This window comes from Eptatretus burgeri, chromosome 2 (genome assembly GCF_056783735.1).
Source record: "Eptatretus burgeri isolate ZD-2024b chromosome 2, Ebu_testis_v1, whole genome shotgun sequence".
Lineage (NCBI taxonomy): Eukaryota > Metazoa > Chordata > Myxini > Myxiniformes > Myxinidae > Eptatretus > Eptatretus burgeri.
In genome coordinates, this window is record NC_140962.1 from 82,840,497 (window position 1) to 82,867,477 (window position 26,981).

The window sequence follows — 26,981 nt, forward strand, 5'->3', positions numbered from 1 at the left end:
CGTTACAATTCGACGGTCAATCCATTGATTGATGTTGAAGCAATTTTAAGTGTTATTTATTCTCTGATTTATGAATGGTCTGTATCCTTCTGAGGTGACGGCGTGATGTCAAGGCTGCTGTTCTGACACTACGATCCAAAACTTAAAATATATCGTCTTAAGCAGCACGACGTTGATGCAACTGAGCTGCGATTCATTCAACGCGAGCCGTCGGTGAATAATCACTCATTTTTCAGACACCTTCGAACGAGTTATCAAAGTTTGGCAAAGAATAAAAATAAAATTGAGGAATCGATATTTAATATACAGGGTCAACCATCCTCTGCTTCCATATAAATTTCTGTATTCCTTCCAAGCATAGTGGTGATCATACACCGCCTAATACTTTTCCTTCATTGCTATTTCCCAGAGCTGCTTGTGCAAGAAAAATAAATAACGGCAACCATTTAAAAAAATTCAAAAGAAAATGTTCGATAAAATACTACGAAAGCAAATGTAATCAACATCGTGAAGGAGGCGAAATCTGAAGTGTGCGATTCATCGCAGGCCTTGCGATCGTCGCTGCACCTTGCGTTGTTTGCTGCAATACGCGAAAAGAATCCGCGACGTCCGTCGCTTCACATCGGAGAGGGACAAACTTGCACACCGCGAGCGATTGGTGTTCTTTACCGAGTGAATGAGACCGATGTTGTGAAAATGGTGAGTTGTGCTGGATTTGAAATCACGGTTTTACACACGAGCATCATCGCGATGGCGTTTCTGGAGAAAAAAAATAACCTTTCAATGCACATTGTGGTCCCTACAACACGAAAACGTCGTGGTGCGGTGTCGAGGCTTTGAGCGAACGTTTCATTCGATGTGTCAGTTCTGTGCGCGCGTCGAGGTCCCGTTACAACACGCCGAGGGTGTCAACGGTAACCGGCCACTGAGAAAACGCCGAGTGACACGAGCCGCACGTCGCGTGTCGTTCATCTCACCGTTTATTTGTTTCAAACTTCACAACGAAATGTTTTCTTCAAATTCAATGTCGTGGAGAGTAAAATTGTATCCCGAGTCGCTCGCAAATGCGATGCTGTTCATTGATTGGCTCATTTCCATGCCCTCGACAATTGTCTTAAACACTAATGTGTAATAAGTAGACAGTATATATATATATATATATATATATATATATATATATATATATATTTATATATATATATATATATATATATATATTTATATTACTCTGATGCAGAGCGTTGGTGCCACCGAAGCAGTTATTTTGGTAAGGGTTAGGCTGGGTGGTTTGCCATTGCCTTCCCAACAGTAGTTTGGGCAGGAATTTGTAATTTGTTCAGAGTTCCGGCGATAGCTCGCCCACTCTTCGTGAAGGACATCGTGGGATCTTTAATGTCCACCAACTAATGCGAGCAGACGGGACACGCGTTTGATGTTCATCTGAGGGACAACACACACTGATGATTGACCCTGCCTGCAAAACACCGCATGACAGGTTACAGCTGGGTCAGGCTTCTAACCCATGTGAGCTGGCTTATCAGTGAGTGTGTGTACCTCCAGGCCATCCTGTCAGATATGTATATGTATATGTATATGTATATGTATATGTATATATATACATATATACATATACATATACATACACATATACATTAGGATGGTCCAAAAAAGTCGAAAAAAAAAATAGAATGCTGCTCCACAAGCTTAAAATTATTCTAATATGATCCAATAACGCGCATAAAAATTTAAGTTGATCGGAGGTGATTTAGAGGTCGCTCCATATGACGACTTTTAGTCTCATGACTTGAATAAATTAGGGTATGGTCCGGTACGATTACGGGTACTTCTGGATGTCCGAGGTGGAAATGGAGTGCATTTTCGAACTCTATGGGGTCGATTTACTCCAAGAAATGACTGCACCGATATTGAATTCACTACCATTTCGAAAATATGACCTAAAACAAGATTTATCATTACTCGAGTTGAATAACGAATCATACTGATTTCGATATTTTCTAATCTATAATTAATTTGTTGTCCGTCTAAACATTTCTTAGAGTAAATCGACCCCACTGAGTTCGAAAATGCAGTCCATTTTCACCGAGGAAGTTCAGAAGTGTACGGATTCGCATCTCACCATACCCTAATTTAATATAACGAGTGTGGGCCCGTAGGGGCGGGCCCGTAGGTGCGTGCCAGTAGGTGCAGCTTCGTGCCTGCAGTATCAGGTCCCCAGAATCAATTGTGACGTCGTATCTGTGGTGTAGCCATGCCCACGGGGAGGGGCATGATGATGATGCATGATGGGCGTGATGGTGGAGGAGTGGCCGTGGGGTTCGGCGAGGGATATGAGGTGTGCACGCCGTCTGAGGTGTCGTAGTAATACTGGAGTCGAGCCGGGCTGTGTTGCACGAGTGCGAGCCAGGGCGTACTGTGCCCGCGGCTCCCCTTTATTCCGTACGCGGTACACTCACGAGCCGGCTGACTCCAGTATTACTACGACACCTCAGACGGCGTGCACACCTCATATCCCTCGCCGAACCCCACGGCCACTCCTCCACCATCACGCCCATCATGCATGGGCGTGGCTACACCACAGTATCAAACGAAGAAGAAGAATTGTGATGACCCCTCTCTCCCCCCCCCTCTCCCCACCCTCCTCTCTCCCCCTCCTCTGTCCCCCTCCTCCCTCCCTCCCCTCTCTTGCCCCCTCTCACCCCTCTCTTGCCCTTCTCTCTCCCCCTCCTCTGTCCCTCCCCTCTCTTTCCCCCCTCTCACCCACCTCTCTCGCCCTTCTCTCTCCCCCTCCTCTCTCCCTTCTCTTGCCTTCCTCACCCCCCTCTCTCGCCCTCCTCTCTCCCCCTCCTCTCTCCCCTCTCTTCCCCCCCCTTTCACCCCCTCTTCCCCCCTTTCACCCCCTCTCTCCCCCTCCTCTCTCCCCCTTCTCTCTCTCCCCCCAATCGTGCCAATCCCCCCAATCGTGTCAATCGTGCCAAAAAATAATAATAATAATTAAATAAACATTAAATGTGACCCCATTCATGACGTCATAGCACCGTGTCCTGTCATTGGTTCATAGATACATGGCCGTAACTTGGGAACCGCTTGTCCGATTGATATCAAACCTTGAAAAGGCACATGCGCGGGGCCCCGGCAATATTCCTGGCAAGTTTCAATCCGATTGGACCGGTGGTCGTCTGGTTATTAATAATTTAGGAAAAAAATGGCATGATAAGGTGAGAAGGTGGAATGACACCTTCAGCTGCCATATATACACCTTTTCAACACTGAAAAAGCAATAAAATGGCCGCAACTTGGGAACCGCTCGTCCGATCGTTATCAAACCTCAAAAAGGCACATCCGCGGGTCCCCGGCAATATTCCTGGAAAGTTTCAATAAGATCGGACTGGCAGTCATCGAGAAACGGCGGTCGCAGACAGACAAACAGACGGACACACACAGAGATTGCTGGAATTATAGATGGATAATAACTAAATAAATAACTAACATATTTTTCATGAATCATTGAATCTAAAACACTGGATGTTGGGCCAGCTATAAATACGTTCAGGCGGGAGTGGAGACAGCAATAGAGGTGGAGATGATCGTGATATTTGGTAAATGAGACGAAATATTCTAATAGTTTGTAATTCCATTCATTGAAAAATTGGGTATGGTGAGATGCGAATCCGTACACTTCTAAACTTCCTCGGTGAAAATGGACTGCATTTTCGAACTCAATGGGGTAGATTTACTCTAAGAAATGTTTAGACGGACAACAAATTAATTATAGATTAGAAAATATCGAAATGAGTAGGATTAGTTACTCAACTCCAGTAATGATAAATGTTTTAGGTCATATTTTCGAAATGGTAGTGAATTCAATGTCGGTGCAGTCATTTCTTGGAGTAAATCGACCCCGTAGAGTTCGAAAATGCACTCCATTTGCACCTCGGACATCCAGAAGTACCCGTAACCATATTCTAATTTATAATATCTTAATCCTAATACCTGACCATATCCTAATTTAACCAACTCATGAAACTAAAAGTCGTCATATGGAGCGACCTCTAAATCACCTCCGATCAACTTAAATTTTTTTATGCACGTTATTGAATCGTAGTGGAATAATTTAAGGCTTGTGGAGACAACATCTGAATTGTTTTTATTTTTTTTGCTGTTTTTGGACCACCCTAATATACATACATACACACACATATATATATATATATATATATATATATATATATATATATATATATATATATATATATATATATATATATATTGTTGTAGATTTCCACCCGTCCAGCGTGCGGACGATCGCCTTTAGCCCAATTGCGACCGCGCGCGCCCACCGAACGTGGCAATCTAGTCGCAGCTTCCGGATCAACGCCGAAACCCAGCTACAGGTGTTTTTAACACACCATAAACCAGCCAACTCTTCTGTCCACGCGCTACAGGGTCGATCGCTGAATTGTCGATGTACCGAATTATTCGCACTGACAGAAATGCAGGGAATTTATACCTCGACAGGACCTGCACGAAAATGAGCCGCTTAAAGGTCCCCTGACATGCAAAACTTTCTGGTTATTTATATATTAACTTGACCTTCCTAGTGAAGAAATCACCCGTTTTTTTTAATCAAAAATGGGATAATTAGAGCAATATTCCGATCATTTCTGGTGCCTTTCACAACTTGCTATGTCCCGCCCCTAAAAAAAAGTTGACTTCAGCGAATCGCAGCGTTGACGTCACATACAGAAACTCGCACAGAGTGGATTGACTCGAGATCTCTAGAGTCTAGACCAGCGTTTCTCAACCTTTTTACCCTTGTGGGACCCTTGAAATAGTTTTCATGTCTCAGGGAACCCCTGCATAAAAATTATTATATACCATTATTAATATCTAGCTCTTTTATATTTTTATCGTAGTTCACGTGGTGAATGTAATATTTTTTTTCGGAAACCTGGTTGAAGGAAAAAATGACCCCCTTTTTGTCAAATTTATTGGCAAAAAAAAAAACATAATGCTCGTTTATGAGACCTCACACCGAGGTTTTAATTCACCAAAAAAAATTTTTGTTTGTTTGAAAACGTCATTTTTGAAAGTGTTTGTCAACCCCGACTCTGTTTGACAATTAAAAAACACACCTCATGTAACTTGATCAACAAAACAAACAAATAAAGGTAAACAGAAGAACTAACCTTGAGAGAGAGAGAGAGAGACCGCGCTAGGAAGCACAGAGAAGATAGATGGACACCGTGCATGCGTCCCGTACTTGAGTCAGTCATTCAATGATACATGAATCCGCCGCGTACAGGACGTCCACTAACCAGTGAGGGCGGTTTCACACTGGCGCCATATAGACATCGTTAAATACATTCCCTATGGTTGTTATAATTGTAAACAATATAAGAGGTTGAAGCCTCTATTATAATAACCAAGGAGTTTCCAACAATATGCCGTATGTGTATAGTAAAATTACGAATATTAAATCAAACAAAAACTACTCAAAAATACATTAGCCTATTTATTACTGTTTCTCGCGGAACCCCGAGCGACCTCTTGCGGAACCCTTGGGTTCCGGGGAACCCCAGTTGAGAAACACTGGTCTAGACTAGTCCGATAAATCCATCGTTCGTCCGACTCTGCCGATAAATCCGTAGTCCGTCCGACTTTGCCGATAAATCTGACGTGCTGTAGCTTTCTTTTATTATGTCTGTCTGTCTGTCTGTCTGTGTCTGTCTCTCTCTCTCTCGCTCTCTCTCTCGCTCTCGCTCTCGCTCTCGCTCTCTCTCTCAGCCTGTGGCTGCTGGTTGCATCACTGGTTGGGACGCGGCTATGCCGCTGATGCAGTGTCCCCCTTAGCAGTACACTGGTGCTCATTTTGCCGACCTTGGAAGGATTGCAGGCTGAGTCAACCTCCTGGTGTATTTTAATTCAGCGGCCAACGAGTCTTGAAGTCAGGACCCTAGGATCCCAAGCCGCCACCCTCACCACTAAGCCAACACCAGGTTTATTGTTTTCTACTGGTGCTACATGACAACAGTAGGAATAAAAGAAATAAAAATGCAACAGAACGTCAGATTTATCGGACTACTCAAGGCAATTGTGTCACAAGGTGTGTTCTGCACACAAGTTTTCATCGTATCGGACAGTGAGATTGCTTCGTTTTATGCACGGAGAGATACGGCCGATGACATGCGCCGGCCTTGCTTGTGATTAATTCGCCACAGAGTAACATGTCCGCTGTGCTGTGCTGGTCACGGCACCTAACTAAAATATTTCTGATATCGAGCAGTATGCAAGTCAAATTTACATTATTGAATTATGAATAGGATTTAGTTTAACCAGTTGTTATTGCCAAGTCTTCCTTCGATGTTCTCCCGATCATCATGAATTCCGGGAATTTCATCGCCATTTTCCTCTGCTTGTCCTGCTTCGGGCTCGAACTGGTAAGGCCGTATTTCATTTCCAGCTGCCTGAACTTCACCTCCCGCGACTACGTTATCCGACAATTCTCCATTTGATTCAGACCAAAATCCTTCATTTCTCTCATACTCGCTGTCAGTACCAGACAAATGAATGTCCATGCCATCCATTATTCAAAACCAAATGTTCGATTTTTTTTTTAAAGCAGAAATGAACGAAGCGATTGAGTCGACCAATCAGATGTGGAAACACACAGAAGGCCAATAGAATCACATAGACCACCAACCCGAGTAATTTACATGCAGCCTTTGTAATCCTGTAGTTGACGTCATGTGGGTTACGCCCCTTTCAGGAGAATTTTTAGGGGCGTTCCCGAAGAGGTTTGTTTTTTTTAATTTTACAGAATGAGAATTGTGAAAAAATTGTCAGATCTGAAATCACGATGAAAAACTCTGATAGGACATATATAATTTTAATTTCAGTACTTTTGTGTGTCGGGGGACCTTTAACCAGCTCGTTCCGTATGCGATTGCCGAGCAGTTTTATATCGCCAAGTCCCGTCGGACCAGATGTAGTTTTATCGGCTTATAATCAGCCAGCTAATATTCCGAACGCATCATGGCAGTCAATGGCAGAAAGTGACACAACGAGCAGGTTAACATTAAAAAATGGGGACATTTATTTTAAATGCACATATGCAATGAATGGGGGAATGGGACAGGACACGAGCAAAAAACCTACAGCCGATGTCTATTTGTTATACACACAATCATGCACTTAATCAGTTCTACTTAGGTAGACAAGGTGTCACAGACTTTCGTCCAAAGCCCCAAAAAGAAAGAACCGGGCTCGTGAGCCTTTATAATTGCTCGGAGCCGGGATGGCCGAAGGGGCTCCGAGAGACCGAGCGGGCTACCTGGCCACCCTCGTGGTGACTCGCTGGATCCCGGACCCCCGAGCTCCGACTGGCTCCCTTGGTCGTCCGGCCTCCACTGCGGCCTAGTCAAGCCGACGACGTGCTGGAGGAGTGAATGGGTCTCGACTCAGGCCTCCTGGTTGTGCCGGCGAATCCCCAGCGAACCAACTGCCCGAACTCCGAACTCTCCAGCTCTCAACGGGGCATCGCTCCACTCCCCCCGCCAACCGCAAGCCACGATGTCCAGCGCCCAACTCAAGCGCTCTCCCCAACTCTCCGGACTCCAACACTCGACTCCAGACTCTCTCCAACGGCCCAGCCCAACTCGACTGCCTTTTTGGTCAGCGAACGCAGCTTTTTATCAGGTCCGGGGGTGCTTGCTCTTTTACCTTCGACCCTTGACCCTCGGCTGGCTCCGCCCTTCTCACTTTCGATTGGCCAGCTCTTTGAGGGTAACGCCGTTTTGATCCGATGTTGCCGTCAAACGCGGCCGTGTTAGAGATCACCGTCAAAACGCGGCCGTGGTAGAGATCACCGGCAAATGTGGCCATGGGTTGTTGTTGTGGTTGTTGTTATTGTTAAAATAAAGATAGAAAAGAATAACACTACCTCAAAGATGCACAGCCCGGCACACAAACAATTCCCGTTATACATTGGTGGGAAATCTAACCTGGAACACACACTTACCTAAATAACTGAACTCTGCGGAACCTGAATGGTGTTCTGTGAATTTCCACAAGCGTAACACTACCCCTCCCCTTTTTACAGACTCATCCCAAGTCGTCAAATTTTTGTGTGCTTTTATGTGTAAGTTCCCCCCCGAGTACGATTTACCTTCGGATCCCTGAGTGTGACATTTGGTGTATCCGTGTCCCAAAAGTAAATAACCATTGGGCTGTGTAACTAACTAAACAAACTCACTCATACAGACGACTTAACTAAAATTGCTGGCGCCATGACAAACATGCAGGGGGAGCAAAACTGATTTACAATTTTACCTTGACCTTAAGCTTATAATTTTACACTAAACCATGGCCCAGGACTGATGGACTCTATGGGGAAAAAGGGCATGGCAAAGTTATTCAGTATTTTGTGAGGGTGAGCGCCCCCGCAGCTGAAGGTCGGGTGTCTTCGGGGCCTGTTCACAAGGCCCCATTGTCTGTCACAGAACCTATCATGTCTTCAGCTGCTGGAGGCAACTCACCCCAACCCGGCATGCCATATGCCATCCCACAGGCCATTCTTGAAGCAGGGAGCCAGGCTGCCCAAATGCAATCTCTGGCTCATGTAATAAATGCAGGACTGAACACAAGAAGGTAGCCGGCTGCCCAATGCAGTCCCAGGCCTCCCCCGTGAAATGAACGCAGCTGAGCAGTGAACACAAGCACAGGGAGGTAGCCGGCTGTCCAATGCAGTCCCAGGCTCCTCCCTGAAGTGAACTGGATGACACAAGCAAACACAAACTGTGCACGGGCTGCACCAATGCAGTCCCCGTGTGCGGCTGCCTGTAGGGCAGTCCTTGCAACTTGCGCGAATGATCCTGGCGCACATGGTAATGGATGAACACAGGGGCAAATGCAACCAAGGGCTAGCATGCATGGGGTCAAGGCAGAGGCAGGCAGACAAGGCATGGCGAGGCAAGGCCGGAACAGGCTGCTGTAGCACAAACAGGCCGGTAGGTGAAGTTGGCCGGCCTCTGTCTCGTTCTGGAGGTTTGTGGAGAGAGTGCGGTGGTGCCGGTCGCTCTGAAGGCAGGCTCGGACCTACCCTACTGTCTCCCTCCCAACCCATCACCTTTTCCTGTCTCTGTCCATACCCACTCCCTTAGTTTGCAAAAATCCAAATTTAGCCCCATCTTTTTTTATTAAGTTTTTTTTTTATAGTTTCGTCTCCCCAACCCCCTTTATTGTCTTTGTCCGGCGAACCTACCATATCACCTAGCCTACTCCCAACCCCTATGTTCCCTTCCTGGAGGGGAATAAGGGAGAGCTAGCGTCCTGTCTTGCGGCCCAATTAAGCCTCAGAATGGCCTCCTCAGATTTCTGCGATCTTTTTACCACGGTGAGTCCAGCGGCCCACAGAGAGCTAGGGATGGATGGTGCGGAGGGGTACACTTCCCTATCTACCCTAACATTTAACTCAAACTGCCCCGGGGCTTTCAACAACCGCCTCTCACTTAATCTATTGGTTCTACCAACCAAGGTTCTTGTCGCCTGTGTTTGTGTCCTCACAAATTTGGGCCTTGCCCTCCAATTTTCACTCATGCCCTTGCACGGTCTCATGGCTGGGCCGCGTGGCTCACTTGGCAGGAACTACCCTCTGCCGATTCTCCAACCATGGCACCCCCGGACCCTGAGACTGTCTTCGAGCCTACCAGCTCCCTAAAATCTGGGGATTGCCCTCCTTGGCTACTCCCCCTCGATGCTCACGTGGCAGGCTGGCGCCACGAGCCCCTTTCCCCGGGTGCCCCTGCCCACGACACTGCCCACGCGGCCATTGGCGATACAAGCCACGCTTCATGCGGGCCCACCCGTGCCCACTACGCTATCCCGGCCCCTCTTGGGCCCTTGGCCTACCGCGGCCGACTCGTCCTTTGCCCGGGGTGCCCACTAAGCGATACTCACCGTTCGCAGCCACGCTCCCAGCCCGTCAACAGGATTTCTGCACCCCTCCAAACGGGTTTCGAGCCTACATTCGCACCAACAGCAAAACGACCTCCATTTTGTAAATTTAACTAACCCACTATCTGACTTTACTCTGACCCCGGGGTCCCTTGGGTGGGAATCACTCCTCCCCCCAATCACTCATCGCACCATGCATCCCCCATTCACTCCATTCACACAGGCCCACTGGCCCTCACTCACACAACATGTTTGTTTCTCAACTCGCATCACATCGCTGAACACTGCCATTCCACGAACCGAGTCCCCGAGCTAACTCGTGCTTCCTCGTCATTCCTTACAATACAGCACATCCTTTTAACACAACGTAGCTAAGCTACGTCCCCACTACACATTCAATGTCTGTCCGTGTCTCCAAAATCCATGGTTCCCATTCTCTAAATCTAAACTAAAATCCCCACAAACTAATCCATTCCACAGGCCCCATGAGGACTTGTCCCTGCCCCATGAAGCCGGTCTAACTAAACTAACCCTTCCCCCTAACTCGTGCATCCTGTGCCCTGAGCAAGGGGGTCTTCCACCCCTGCCCAGGAATCCTGTACACCCGAAGTGGCGAGGCTTGCTTTTCTCTTCTTTTTTTTTTTTCTTTGCGCACCAGCGCGGCACTTCACAAACCGCGCTCTTTTTCCGTGAAGTCACGGCAGCTGCTCACGTTTCTCGTCCCTTCCTCTTGGACGGTAACATCCGGCAGGGATTCCCCTCCTGCCAGATTCCAACCATGCGTGCAGTCACGACGTCACTGTGCATCACTCAAGCAAGCCTCGCGTTTTGAAGGGTTCCCCACGCGAGCACATGTGCTCTGCTCGCCCGTAACCCGCGCCGCGGAATCCCCGATGACGTCACTCGCACCCCGAAACCGTGCGATTTCACACACAAGCCGGGGCACGCGTAACACATCGGGGAAACTGCTTTGCGCGCTCTGCGAACAGAACGCGCGGCGCAGGCCACACAGAGCTTTACACACACGCTCGCCTGGAGAACCCGTCTGATCCAAATTCACATTTCCAGCCGAACTTTTGTCCGTCCGGGGTCGGCTTGTATCCACCGCGTGCGTTTCCGGACCGGATTTTACTCGCGTAGGCGCGCACGTGGCGGCCTCGTGCGAAGCACAGCACAGACCCCGCGCGCGCTGCTGTTCAAATCCGGCACGGTCACCAAAACAGCTACGGCCGCTACACGGCCCTTGTCGCTCGTCTGGCGCCTTCTTCGTCGCCATTCAACGCACGCACTCCCACGTGCCATGACGCTTACACACCTCGCAATGACACCCGGACAGGCGGTTACGGTTTCCCACATACCACCCGCCATCTCCCTCTCATACCGCGCTCTCACACACGCGGTTTCTCTCACACACAGCCTTTCACCCACTCTATGCGCGCGTTTTAGCACGCATTTCGCCACACTCGCAACCACACACACCGGGACAACCACACTGGAGAATCGCGCTACCACAAGCGCTCCCGGGGTCTCCATATCCCCCAAGCTCCGCGTGTACCCGTTCACAGCACTCGCCCCCCCCCCCCCAACTTCGCAAAGCTCGACCGGACCCACCTGGTCGCGATCCGCTTCAAGGGGGCATATTCCCTCCCCTCTTTCCTGAAGGAGGCTATCCTGCTGCTCGCAACGGGTCACAACACATTCCCCAAGCTCCCCCTCATTGTCCCTCGTTAACTCCATGTGTGTGTGTTCGTCTTTCACCCCGTCCAATTCGCCCTCGATCTTCCGTGTCTCTGCTTCCGTTGTCTTTGTCTTCTCTGTTATTTATTTTATTATCTCCCTCATTTCTACGTGTCTCGTACACGTCTCAGTCACCCCATTTAATTTTTCCCTCTCAGTCACCGTCACTTTCTCCGTCACCTCCACGAGTCTCGCTCAACACATCTCCCTTATCACCGTGACGGTGTCTCTCGTCACCTCGACCTCCCTTAATTTCTCCGTCTCCATCACAGGACCGACACCATCCACAATCCCCCTCGTCGGTTCGGAGTCTCCGCCACGTGGCGCCGCCATTTTGTGCTCTGTCATCCGCGTTTCGTCGCGCGCAATCGCCATTATGCCCTTCATGCCCGCCTGCAGGCTTCGCCCCATGCACTGCATCTCACCCCTTAGTGTCTGCATATTTGCATCCATGTCGCCCTTCATCGCATCTAAATTGCCGTTAATCTTGCACGCATTTTCCTTCATTTCGTTTTGCATGCCATCCATTTTGTTTCCCATCGCTTGTATATTCGCATTCATCATTCTCATCAACATTTCGATGCCCAGCAGGCTCCAGCAGGACCGATCCGCCGCGATCGGTCGCGGTTTTACTGGGGACCGGGGATGGAATTTGACGGAGGTGGGGGGTGTCAAAAGCCGCCACCCCCGCGCCCCCTTCGGGCTCCGAGTTCGGTTGTGGGGGAAGTTCAACCTGCATGGGAGTGTCCTGCACGGTGATTTAGTCCTTGGCCATAGATTCTATTAACTCTAAATCTATTCCCTCCTGCACCTGCTCGCCCTTGAGCTGCTATTTTGCGTATCAGGTATAAAAATTTGTACACTCAGAATTTAATGGAACCGTAAGGTCACTTCGCACACCCTTGATCCGGTTCTGTTAATTTCACTTGGAGGAGGATGAATTGGAATCCCACTCCTGACACCAGTGTTGTAGATTTCCGCCTGTCCGGCGTGCGGACGACCGCCTTTAGCCCAATTGCGGCCGCGTACGCCCACCGAACGTGGAAATCTAGTCGCAGCTTCCGGATCAACGCCGAAACCAAGCTACGGGTGTTTTAACACACCATAAACCAGCCAACTCTTCTGTCCACGCGCTACAGGGTCGATCGCCGAATTGTCGATGTACCTAATTATTCGCGTGGACAGAAATGCCGGGAGTTTATACCTCGACGGGACCTGCACGAAAACGAGCCGCTTAAGCAGCTCGTTCCGTCTGCGATTGCCGAGCGGTTTTATATCGCCAAGTCCCGTCGGACCAGATGTACGTTTTATCGGCTTATAATCAGCCAGCTAATATTCCGAACGCATCATGGCAGTCAATGGCAGAAAGTGACACAACGAGCAGGTTAACATTAAAAAATGGGGACATTTATTTTAAATGCACATATGCAATGAATGGGGGAATGGGACAGGACACGAGCAAAAAACCTACAGCCGATGTCTATTTGTTATGTACACAATCATGCACTTAATCAGTTCTACTTAGGTAGACAAGGCGCCACAGACTTTCATCCAAAACCCCAGAAAGAAAGAACCGGGCTCGTGAGCCTTTATAATTGTTCGGAGACGGGATGACCGAAGGGGCTCCGAGAGACCGAGTGGGCTTCCTGGCCACCCTCGTGGTGACTCGCTGGATCCTGGTTCGGCGACCCTCGGTGTCTGTGCCCGGACCCCCGAACTCCGACTGGCTCCCTTGGTCGTCCGGCCTCCACTGCGGCCTGGTCTCGCCGACGACGCGCTGGAGGAGTGAATGGGTCTCGATTCAGGCCTCCTGGTTGCGCCGGCGAACCAATTGCCCGAACTCCGAACTCTCCAGCTCTCAACAGGGCGTCTCTCCACCCCCACCGCCAACCACAAGCCATGATGTTCAGCGCCCAACTCAAGCGCTCTCCCCAACTCTCCGGACTCCAACACTCGACTCCAAACTCTCTCCAAAGGCACAGCCCAACTCAACTGCCTTTTCGGCCAGCGAACGCGGCTTTTTATCGGGTTCTGGGGTGCTCGCTCTTTTACCTTCGACTGGCTCTGCCCCTCTCCCTTTCGATTGGCCAGCTCTTTCTGAGGGTAACTCCGTTTTGATCCGATCTTGCCGTCAAACGCGGCCGTGTAAGATCACCGTTAAAACGTGGCCGTGGTAGAGATCACCGGCAAACGTGGCCGTGGGTTGTCGTTGTTATTGTTAAAATAAAGATATAAAAGAATAACACTACCTCAAAGATGCACAGCCCGGCACACGAACAATTCCCGTTATACATTGGTGGGGAAATCTAACCTGGAACACACACTTACCGAAATAACTGACCTCTGGGGAACCTGAATGGTGTTCTGTGAATTTCCACAACCGTAACAATATATATATATATATATATATATATATATATATATATATATATATATATATATATATATATATATATATATATATATATGCATACATACACACATATATGAGGCCCGCGAGGGGGAGTGAGGTCAGCAGCATTTTTTAATGATAGGGTAAGGGTTAAAATAGTGCTATATGGCATTAACTCCAAAATGGCCAATGTGTCCCTTCCATCACTCCTCCTCGCGGCGCCTCGCATACGAGTCGAAATTCGCTAATGCGTTACAAAAGCGTGACAGCCGGTCAGAAAAATCATATTCAAATAATTCCGCTCAATTCGTCAATTCTGGAATCATTTTGTACCACATTTTTGGGTTTCACTCATTATAAACGCTTCCAGTCACTGGAAAACAAAGAAAATCTAGAATGTTTGCCAAAAAAAGTGGGGTTAACGTGCGTCAGGTTTGACTGAAATATGAGGGGATAAAATGCCGTTTTCACATAATAGCAGAGATATCACGGCCATTACGGGCTTCTTCATCGGAAAACAATGACGTGTTGTTTGTGCAGTGCCACTAGGCACACGTCTATAGCGTCATCACTTCTGTTGTACCTCATTCACATGACCTGCAGACCACTTTCACGTTCGTAAGAAATTGACAGACCTGCATCATCAGTTTCGTCTGGCGTTGTTTTGCATGATTGGCCATCAATAGAGGCGATTCATGCAGATCGGTATACTACAATTGCGATGTAATACATATAATTGATATCTTTATTGCAATGCAGCTAAATAGTAAAGCTTATCATCATTTATGCTCCCCCGTGAAACTTTGACGGACACATATTACGCACGTGAACCGAGGAAACATCACTCCGTACGAGCAATTCGTCGATCTTTCCGGCGAAACGTGTTGCAGAACAAAGGAATCTGAACGTATTCTCTGAGGGAAAGGCGATTAATATTCCAATATACGTATGCGAGTACGGCTACTAGGGGTATGCAAATGCGTTCTACGCGGACGTCACAAAACTGGTGCATCAGAATCAACGTTTTTCGGAACAAGATATGTAAAATCGGACAAACGATGAATTTCGATGCCACGCACTTTATTACGGACGTGTCCTACGATATGTAACTATGTAGTGGGAATAGAATATTCGACACTGGGCAAAGGTATCCAAAAAAGAGGCAAAATTATAACGTACCAAATTCCATGAAGGCAATGTAACATATTAGCAAATTTTGAATATATATATATATATATATATATATATATATATATATATATATATATATATATATATGTATATTGTTGCGAATCTGGAAGCAATTATCGCACTCATCATTCAGGTCCTTTAGCTCAGTTATCTCGATAAGTACATGTTCTATAGATAGCTCGCCTTCCATTGTTTAATGGGTAAATCTATGTAAATGCGCTGATTCATTTTAATAGTTAGGGTTCAATCAGAACGACCCTCCTCCACAACTAAGAAGAAGAAGAACCCTCCCGTTCTGTGATTCAACGGCGTAAACAGGAATGACGGTTGGGGCGGGTCCGGCAGAATGCGAGGTAAACAACGCCCACCCGCGGTTGCGGGGGGCGGCACACGAGGCCGAATGAGTCATGCCGGTCACGAGGCGGGGCGAGTCTTGACCAATCAGAGAGATGCGAGTGAGTTTGCCGTCGGTCGGCCAATGAGAGCCAATGCAGGACAATATTACTCCTCTTCCTGTTTGAGGGGCGGTCCGCCGTGACGCCCGCCACGCCCCTCCCCCCCGGACTTGGCGCCCCTTTTGGCCAATCACGGGGGTGGATGAGTGCATTTGCGTGCCAAAAACCGTCCAGTGAGGGAGAGTGGGTCGGAGGAGGCGGCTCCTCCCCTCTGGAGAAAGAGTGAATAATTGTTCGGCGCGATCCAACTGGTGGGTAGTTGGTTTTTGTCTGCCGGATCGCCTGGCCATGCCTGCTGGCACTCGCTGCCTTGTCCGCCCTCACGCTGGTTGGCGTCCGCCCTCCATCCTCCGTCCCTGGTACCTGGAGTGGCATCGTGGTTGCAGGTTTGAGTACCGTCGGTCCAGGACGTCAAATTATGTTGTTTAACTTGAGGTCACGTGGTTACCTGAACGGGGAGCGCGCCCTCGGCAAAGCACCAATCTTATCTTGATTAGGCACATACATATAAGCACGTTTTCCTCCAGGTGCTGGGTATGCCAGAGGTAGGTTATTTGTGGGAAATGTGGTACTCAGATGGGAATGCCAAACAAGCCAACCTCAATACTGTGAGCCACAAAAAATTATGTCAATATAAAATTTCCTCAAAAAAACAGTCATGTTACATTTCCTTTCTCTATACATTTTTTGACAAACTTTACCTTTCTAGACATTTTAAGGTTAATCTGGAATACCGGTGCTGCTCCTTTACCCAATACCTCACAACATTCATTTACTCATTGCTTAGCCTTTAATATGAATAATTAGCTCCTCTGGACTCTAGTCCGGTGAGCTGATGCGATCGAGCAGTGTCTGTAGGTGAGTGAGTCAGTCAGTCCGTAAACACTTCAATCATCATCGCTTGAACCAAACAGACAATTTTGATGAAACTTGGCCACAAGCTTCATATTTGATGCCGAACGAACGGGGGTTTGACCTCTCAAAATAGGTATTTACTCTCTTCTCTGAAACTACACACGCAATTTGGATGAAACTTGACCACAACCTTCATCACCTGTGATGTACCAAAGTTTGCTCATGGCTTTAAGAAAATCAGGGTCAGGGTCTCGAGGGTTCTGTGTGGGGTTTGAGTGACTGTTGCTCCTGATCCAGGTGAGCCTCAGGACTTGTGATCCTATTTTTATTATTTGTTGTTGTCACTTCCCACAGATGCAGTTTATGCTGCTATTCAGCCGTCAAGGGAAACTACGATTGCAAAAATGGTATTTTGCGATTTATGAAAGGTAATGGGATGTGAAATGTAACCTCTTTCTCACTCGCATCTGCAACAAAACTTCTTTCTGAGTTGACACATTGGCTTAGGCTCATGGCAGCTGTTGCATCGTTTATCGGCATCTCCCCACTTTTAGAGAAAAGAAGAAGATAGTTCGCGAATTGGTTGCAATTATCCTGGCTCGCAAGCCCAAGATGAGTAGCTTCCTGGAGTGGAGAGATCTCAAGATTGTCTACAAAAGGTATGGTGATGAAGCTTGCATTTGGATCGATAATCTCACAGCCTTTATCTCAAATTCCTTATGGAGGAGTGACTAATGGACAAAAAAAGTCCAAAATTATTTGGGATCAGGGCATAGAGAATGAAGAGGAGAAAGTGAGGATTTAAGCCACATATTGGAATGTGCTTAGATATACTTTGAGACCTTGATGTTTACATTAGTAACACATTGACACTCTCATACATTGACATTTTTTTCTCCAGATATGCCAGTCTTTACTTCTGCTGTGCAGTTGCAACACAAGACAATGAGCTACTCACCCTCGAGATAGTTCATCGATATGTGGAGCTTCTTGACAAGTACTTTGGCAGTGTGAGTAGATGGGAAACGTGATGGTGATTCAGGAACTTTGTCTAATTATCATGTTACACAATGTTTTCGATGCCTCTGCAGCTGATGGCATTGGAGGCATTATGTTTTTGGGTTGTCCACCTGGCTGTGCATCTGTCCATGTGTGTATCAGATTTTCGTTACCACGATAACTTGTGAACTGCTGAATGTTTTTTGAGCAAAGTTGGTACAAGCATGTACGATGATAAAAAGATGAACAGACTAGATTTTGTTTAAAAGGTCGAAGATCGTGTGACCTTTAATTGAAAATGTTTGTTACCGCAATAACGAGTGAACCACTGAAGGATTACAACCAAACTTGGCACAACGATGGACTGTAATACAAAGACGAACATGAATGGATTCAATTTTGAGTGCAAAGGGTCAAATGTCATGTGCCTTGAGAATCTTTTTGCAGACCGACCATATCTATCTCTATCTCTCTCTCTCTCTCTCTCTTTTTATTTTTTTTTTTAATCCCCATCTACCGTACATCTAATCTGTTTTCCTTCATGTCATCGAGCATCTCTTTCTTCAAATATCTACCAGTGATGTTGACGCATTGTCATGCAGGTGTGTGAGCTGGACATAATCTTTAACTTTGAGAAGGCTTACTTCATTTTGGATGAGTTTCTGCTTGGAGGAGAACTGCAGGAGACATCAAAGAAAGACGTGCTCAAGGCGATTGAGCAAGCTGACCAACTCCAGGAGGTAATATATTAGCAATTATCAATACAGGAAAAATGGAAACAAGTAATGGACCAACAGTGGTGCAAGAAGACAGAAATGGAATACCTGTTATTCCTTATACCAACAATATTGTTTGTTTTTTTGTCTCAGAAAGAGAGAGCAATGACTGCTCTGGGATCAACTGGTATAATCGGGTGAGGGCTTGCTGATAGCATGATAATTAGCATGTGTATCTACTAGTGATGTGAGTTCGCAAATAATCTTTTAATGCTTGAACAGCCAAAATTTTAAAACTTCTCTATGCAGTATGTAAGCAATGTTCTCCATGAGTTTGTGGCTGGAGATTTGCTTTCAGCTACTTTGCACATCATCACAAGGTGTTTTGATCCAAATTTTCGAAAATACAATCATTCACTCTTTAAATTGTTGCTTTGTAAACCAACTCGGTAGCAAAGCTCTTCTTTTCCCCTCTCTATGCACCATCTCCCTCCCACACTTTTATCCCCTCTCCCTCCCACTCCTTTTTATGGTGCCAAGACTCATCCCTTAATATTTAATGCATCATATTACAACATTTAATAATACTAGTGCGGGCCCGTAGGGGCGGGCCAGTATGTGCAGCTTCGTGCCTGCAGTATCAGGTCCCCAGCATCAATTGTGACGTCATATCAAACGAAGAAGAAGAATTGCGACGTCCCTCTCTCTCCCCCCTCTCTCCCGTCCCCCCTCCTCTCTCTCCCCCTCTCTTCCCCTCCTCTGTCCCCCCTCCTCTCTCCCTCCCCTCTCTTGCCCCCCCTCTCACCCCCCTCCTGTCCCCCCTCCTCTCTCTCCCCCTCTTGCCCCCCTTTCACCCCTTCTCACCCCTCCTCTCTCCCTCCCCTCTCTTCTCACCCCCTCTCACCCCGTCCTCTCTCTTGCCCCTCTCTCCCCCCTCCTCTCTCCCCCCTCTCTCTGTAAATGTATTCACAAATGTCTACCAAGCACAACGATCCAACCTTGGGAAAAAACAGCTTTCAAACCCTTGGGAAACAGCTGTTTCCTTTGGGAAAATTCAAACCTTGGGATTAATTAATAATTTGAATAATAATAATCAAACCTTGGGAGTTTGGCACATACCCAGGTATGGCACATACTCAGAGAAAGGCACATACCTAGGTCCCCAGTGTCGATTGTGACGTCATACCAAATGAAGAAGAAGAATTGTGGGGTCAATCCTTCAAAAAAAATAATCAATTAATTAATTAAATAAACATTAATTGTGATGTCATAGCACCATGTCCTGTCATTGGTTCACAGATACATGGCCGTAACTTGGGAACCGCTCATCCGATCGATATCAAATCTTGAAAAGGCACATCCGCGGGTCCCCGGCAATATTCCTGGCAAGTTTCAATCCGATCGGACCGGTGGTCGTCCGGTTATTAATAATTTGGGAAAACAATTGGCATAATAAGGTGAGAAGGTGGAACGACACATTCAGCTGCCATATATACACCTTTTCAACACTGAAAAAGCAGTAAAATGGCCGTAACTTGGGAACCGCTCGTCCGATCGATATCAAACCTCGAAAAGGCACATCCGCGGGTCCCCGGCAATATTCCTGGCAAGTTTCAATGAGATCGGCCCGGCGGTCGTCAAGAAATGGCGGTCGCAGACAGACAAACAGACAGACACACACACAGACAGAGATTGCTGGAATTATAGATAGATATTGGGTGACGTATGTGCAAAGCCTTGTTTTCAAAGAAAAACAAAAAAGGAAATGTAGCCTGGCTGCAACGGGAATGCCTCATTGCTCGATACTCATACTCAGTGGAATCTGCAATATAATCATTTAGGATTAACCTTTCCATCAACATCTGGGAATAACGCTCCTATACCTCCAAAAAAAGTTTGTTTTTTTGAGGAAAGAAGCTGTGCCCAAGGCATTGCTGCTTCTTGTTAAGATTTTAGTCTCCTGTTTTGACATCCAACTTTAGAGATTTCTACCCTTGCCTCTTCACAAAAGGAAGCACAAGCAACAAAGCGCATACAGATGTAAAGAAAAAACAAAAAAAAAGATTTCATGAAAAGAATGCATGTGAAGTCATTATTATTAGTGTCCTTCAACAACGCACTTCAAATAAAGCACAATATTGCACAAAAATACAGTAACTAGTTGGATGTAAGAATTTTCTACCAAAATGGTCACAATCTGTGTGGAGCATTTTCCACAGGCTGAAATATATCAATGTTATCTATTTTAAGTTAATCGGCTTTGTAATGTGCCCAATATCCCTGCAAAGACTTATGTTCAGGAAATGGTGGACATAGTTTCCCAATGCAAAATTGGCCCATCGTAGCTGAAATTTTTTTGTTTCGGAAATATTTGTATCCAGTGTGGAATAACTTGACTATGTGAATGCAGGATATAAAGATTGAATTTGTGACCATGTGGTCAGGTCAGGTATGTGAGCATGTGCCGGAGCAGTGCGTCGCTGCATCTACTTTCCACAGGTACTCCAGGGGCCTCCATCTGGCCATCCCCCAAGCAGATGCCTGGCCCATCCCCATCTCCTTGAGATGCTGATCAACCTGCTGCAACCACGTGGCACGTGGTTGGCCCGTTGGCCTCCTCCACTCACGAGGCTCACTCACTGAGAGCATCTGGTGAGCAGGATCACCATCAGGAAAACGAGCCAGATGTCCATACAGCCGCAGCTGATGCTCACGGCTTATGTAGGTAACAAATCTCATTTGAGTCTCTCTCTCAACAACCGCTCGTTGGACACAAAGTCCGACCAGCGATAGCCAAGCATTCTCCGAAGAGACATGGTACCAAAGGAATTAAGTTGCCGTCTCAGATTCCTGGTCAGAGTCCAAGTCTCACATCAGTAGAACAAGACTGGAAGCACCAAGGACCTGAAGACTCAGACTTACGTCCTCCCACACAGGTACTGGCAGCGCCACACCCCATTATCCAGTGAATCCATGACTCCCCAGGCCCGACCCAGACGTTAGTTCACCTCTGGCTCACAGCTAGCAGAGACATCAATATCACTGCCAAGATAAGTGAATCTCTCCTTGACCTCAACATCCTCACCACAAACAGGTACAGACAAGATAGCAGCATCCAAGATGTCATTGAAAGCCTGGATCTTAGTTTTGACCCAGGAAACCAGCAATCCCAGCGACTCTGACTCCTCATTTAGAACCATTCAGCACAGCACCAGCATCAAAAGGGTATCCAGAGTCTCCACAAAGATGACTGCATCATCTGCAAAATTAAGGTCAGCGATCTTGACATTCCCAAATGATGCACCGCAGCTTGATCTCTCTGACATCCTCCCCAGAATCCAGTCCATACAAGTGCTGAAAAGTGTGGGAGCCAGTACACACCCCTGATGAACTCCAGTAACAACTGGAAATGAGTCAGAGATGGTATCACCACATCTCATAGCACTCTCAGTGCCAGAGTATACTTCAGACATCAGATTGACCAGTTTTGTTGGCACCCCACGAAGACCAAGAATCCTCCAGAGGGCATCCCGATTCACTGAATCGATCACTTTACCGAGATCAACATCGGTCGCAAGCAGCCCCTGACAAAACTCTCGTCTGCGTTCGGTGAGGACCCAAAGAGCAAGGATACAGTCAATCATTGACCTCTTTGGTGTAAAGCCTGACTGCTCTGGATGCTGGTGCTCAAGCAGATGGTGGTGAACCCCATCAAGAATTATCCGAGCAAAGATCTTGCCCGGCACTTATAGCAGCCTCACCCCTCGGTCGCTGTTGCAGTCCTGGCGATCACCCTTCCCTTTCCAGAGCGGGACAACAAGGCCCCTCTCCCATCCAGTTGGGATGATGCCTGTGTTCCAGGCAGAGCACAGAACTGCATGCAATGACATGAGTACAGCATTTCCACCAGCTTGAGAAGTTCAGCATGAATGCCACAGATCCCAGGAGCTTTATCCCATTTCAACTGATTCACCGCAGCCTGTGTTTCCACAAACGAAGGTGGATCATGGTCGATTGGAGGATCAGCAATAGGGACAGTAACACCCCTGACATTCAACTCGACAGCTGGTGGATCAGCCTGGTACAGCCGCTCAAAGTGACCGGCCCAGCGGGCCTTCACCTCGGACTCCTCTGTCAAGAGCCTACCACCCTCCGCTCTAACTGCAATACACCGAGGGATGGGCTTGGAGGAACGCAATGCGCGAATTCCCCTGTAAGCTGACGAGAATCACTTGACCACAGGTGATGCTCGACCCTCACAGATTCCTTGCACGTAGGCCGCCTTGTCCACCCATAGCGCACATACAGTTTTACGCCTCAGCTCCCTGAACAGCTCAGCTCTGCCATTCTGCCTGGCCCTGAAGATTCCGGTCAATGGTTTCCAGTGTCCCTTGAGCGACAAAATTCTTCTTTGCCCTCCGGTGAGTTCCAAGACATCCACCTGCAACATCAAGGACGGTGGTCTTGAAGGCACTCCACAACTCTTCAGGATTCTTCAAATCACCCAGGCCCACCAAATCCCCACTAAGCCTATTCGCAAACTCCTCAGCTACCCTCTCATCCTTGAGCTTGCCAACACCCAACCTCGGCTGGGATGGTACCATTCTCCCGGATATAAGATACAACTTCAGAGTTGCTACAACAAGCCTGTGGTCGGTATTGATGAACTGAGCACTCCAGTAGACCTTGCAGTTCTGGATCTTTCTCCAGTGACCATCAATGAGCAGATCGTCAATCTCCTTTGCCACACCACCAGTGTTGGAATACCAAGTCCAGTGATGAGCTTGTGGGCGTTGAGACCATGAATCAGCCACCCTAAGTCCATAACTTCTTTCAAAGTCAAGGAACTTAGAGCTATTCTTGTTCACAGTTCTAGACCCATGGGGACCAACACATGTCTCATAACCATCCCTATCAGTTCCAGTTGATGCATTGAAATCACCCAAGACTAGAAGTGTATCTTGCCCGGGTTACTGATCAACCAGAGACTTGAGCGTGTTAAAGAATGCGTCCTTCACGATGAGATCACTCGCCTCATTCGGAGCATATTCAGAGACCAGGAAAGTGATACCCAAGGAGTGACAAATCCTTTGTCTCATAATACGCTCGTTGACCTGTTACCTCAATTATCATTGGAGTCAGCTTATTAGACACAGCTACAGCAACTCCTTGGACATGGTAACCATCAGAGCAACCAGACCAATAGGAGCTGTAACCACCCACCAGGGTCTTGCCACTATCCGGTATCCGAAACTCAGTGCTGCAACACCGATGTCGAAATGCTTGAGCTCTGATGATAACAGAGATGGATTGTCATCCTTTCTTTGAGATAAGACATTCCAGGCACCCACCCGAAGAGACCGCCTCAGGTACACCCAAGGAGACCACCATCTGGTGGACGACACCTCAGCGCCATCCTGGCACACACTACCGCAATCTGACCCGGGAAGTCTACCCTGTGGTTTTCCTCCTATCATCAAAGAGTGGGCGTCCCAAAGGCTTTGCCTCAATCCCTTCATCCGGTGAGCTGCTCTGCGGTGGGCAGCTGCACAGGAGGTACTCCCACAGATTCCTCGCACATGGGAGGAATTAGCGATCCCCTATTTTGTCAGGATTCCGATGTGAAAGAAAAAATCCCCCATTTCTTTTCCTATTTGGAATAGTTATAACCATGTGGGTTAGCTTAAAACCTAAGTGCACAATGTACAGGGTGTCTACAAATTCCTGTTCCAAATTCAAACTGTTACAAAAAACAACTACAGAGTTCATAAAGCACCTTATCCTATGCAGTCTTGAGAAAAGGGACATGGGAGGGTCTTTTAAACTGTTTCTTTGTGTTTCTGAGCACCATCTATATTAGCTTTGTTCATGAATGTTGACTGACAGGCATGATGGTAACCATTTGAAGCTGATGGGTTCAACTGAACAGTCCAGAACTGAACCTTCTGACAACCCTACCCTCAGAGTGCACGGAAAATTTGATTGGTCGAGACGGTGTAAAGTTTTGGCCAAGTACTGTGAAACTGCCTGTTTTGGAAGTGTAAAAAAAGGCTATTTGTGTTCTTCATTGTTAGTTTTGGAAGTGTAAAAAAGGCTATTTGTGTTCTTCATTGTTAAAGTTTACAATTCAATTGAATAGGATAAAAGTTTAGGTTCGAGAAAAAAAAAAAGAAACAATTTATTCAGAAGTTTACCGCTGTTGATGCATCATCTTATACATCACCTTATTTAACAAGCTATATTAGTTATTCGTACACATGTGGGGTAACAATGAAATGGGATTGCGGTTTGCTGTACGTGAAAGAACATTTCTTAAAGCTCTTTTGGTGAGATCATTATCCGAATCAGAATGGACTTATGGGGACTGTGCTCGAACAACTCACGAACGTGTTCAACATCCTCACCATTTGTGCTTTGCCGGCCTGCCCCTTCCTCTGCACGATGCTACCAATCTCCATAAACTTTTTGTGCCACTCAAGAATCGTTTTTTTCGAAGGTGGCTGCCTTCCATAAGTTGGTTTGAAACTTTGTTTAATCTTTGTAACTGATGTTGTCTCTATAAAGCAGGCAGTACTTTTTTTCTTTTTTTTTTTACACTTTTTCTTGTGGGGATGTAATTTTCAGTGAATGTCACCCCACGTATTAAAAGATTTTTTTTGAAGAAACGAAGAAAAAAAAACATTTTTTTTGAGAGAGATGTTCTTTCACATGCATCATTATATCCTATTTCATTTTTTTATTTATTACAGATTGAGTTTGGAATAGTTATTTGTGAACACCTATATAATGAGAAAGGACCATCCCTATTTATGAAATCCATGCTTACACACCATTTGCAATGCACAGATTTATAAGTTATGGAGAACCCTATCTAATTGAGGTTATTGCATGAGCATGTACCCATATCACATGCCAGACATGTAGATGTGGGTATGTTTTGTGTTCTACCTGAATTGCAAGGACACAAGAAGGCAATGGACAGATCAACATTACCATATGGGTTTTGAACCTGGAATGAGCAAGATGCTCAGATGGCAATGTCAAAACAGGTCAACCCACAGTTATAAAAGCCAATACCAATGTCAACAGGAGATGCATGCCTCAATCTTGTGAATTGCCAATACATGTACTGGTACTGATCTCAAGATATTGTACAAAGTGAGCTAAAACTAACACAAAATATTGTTAACAAGCATTGTAAAAGTAAAATTATCTGCATATACCTTTATCTGGTATGTGATGTACTGTACATGTACAATTCTTCTATTAGCCTTGGAGACTAATTTAAATACCTGAACATCTTATGGTTAATCTCTAATTCTAATTAAAATGTTTTTAATGGCCATTTTAACTTTGAAGTTCGTTCACTGTATGAGGGCCTTGACACATGTTTAATCGTCAAAATATCCAGTCAAAGTGCTGCAATTGATAGCTTCTTTCAACAATAATTATGCTGTAATCATTGGTCTTGTTATTAAAGCCTCCATTTCAAAATGATTTTGATGAGCCATGTACTTATTACTGACACAAAAATGACAATACTTCACCACCGCTCTTCCTTCCCCTCCCCTCCTACTTTTCCCATATTCTTCTGCTATCCCCTCTACCTCCATTTTCCAGCCGAATTCACTTACAATGCCTTCCTTCTTTTTAGAACTTTATTTTTATTTACGCCTTTCCATGCAAATGTAATATGTAAGAGGGCTTCAATTGGCAGAGCTTTGTTGTGACTTTGGAGTTTTTCTTTTGTTATCGTTTTGTCATTTAAAAAAAATATTTTTTTATTTCTTTTTGTATTCTTTGAAGTTCAGTGAACCACTGTCATTTGATTTTCCTCTGGTACATTTGTTTTTAACAATTTTTAATCTTTTGTTTACATTCCTCCACAGGATAATGAAACGGCAACGCGCAACGTGCTGGAGGAGATGGGGTTGACATAGTCTATTCCCTGTTTGTTTATTTTTTGGGAAGGTGGTCTCATACTCGCTCTGTATTTGCACATCATTGTCCCTCTCCACTTTCTATTTTTTAATGTATTCCCATCTTATTATCCCCACTGTATATCTTCTTACAACCTACCCCGATAGCCCTCACGATAACCATTGATATGTTGTTTTGCATTGCTGTGCTTGCTAAGAAACCATGACACCACCATATATTGTATACCACAGTGTGGGGTGGCTTTGCTGTGCTCAATCTGAATCCGCACGGTGTTGCTGCCCAAGTTGGAATGCCGAGTCAACTCTTGATCATCATGACAGTGTTAGCATGGCTGGTGAAGTCTGATTTGTCAATCCAGCCTTGCGTCGTATCGTATTAACTGTATTATGTATGTTATTTGTTGCCTTTCGAGAATCACGTTAACTTTGCACTATTGATAGTTAATAGTTGTTATTATAAATAATGCATTTATGCAATTACTTGTGGAAATTCAGTTCACTGAGAAAGCTGTCTGCAGCCAATGTTACTCACATTTTGTTCCTCCAATGAGCCTTAGTCAATAAAAGAAAGTTGAGAAACATCGCTGTCAATTGCTCAACCTTGTTCGCTGTGAAAATGTGTCTGTGGAAGGATCATAGCCATGAAATTGATTTGTTTGGGGCCATCTTCATATTATGTATGCAAGAAGAATGGAACTTTTTGTTTTACCAGCTTGGCAGTATG

The 26,981-nt window shown here is 46.2% G+C and overlaps 1 protein-coding gene across 2 annotated transcripts; it reads left to right on the plus strand.

The window, feature by feature from the left end:
• The first annotated feature begins 430 nt into the window (after positions 1 to 430).
• On the plus strand, positions 431 to 26,836 carry LOC147032441 (AP-1 complex subunit sigma-2-like). Of its 2 annotated transcripts, none has more exons than XM_085870077.1 (6): positions 431 to 699; positions 16,957 to 17,030; positions 17,157 to 17,261; positions 17,504 to 17,612; positions 18,204 to 18,341; positions 20,817 to 24,521. In XM_085870077.1, exons 1-6 carry the CDS (start codon positions 697 to 699, stop codon positions 20,958 to 20,960), a joined length of 573 nt encoding a protein of 190 aa, XP_085726203.1. In that variant the 5' UTR covers positions 431 to 696; the 3' UTR covers positions 20,961 to 24,521. The 2 variants fall into 2 exon arrangements, with proteins under 2 accessions (XP_085726203.1, XP_085726204.1); XM_085870078.1 differs by lacking the exon at positions 20,817 to 24,521 and adding an exon at positions 26,207 to 26,836 and having other exon boundaries at positions 464 to 699.
• The last annotated feature ends 145 nt before the right edge of the window (positions 26,837 to 26,981 follow it).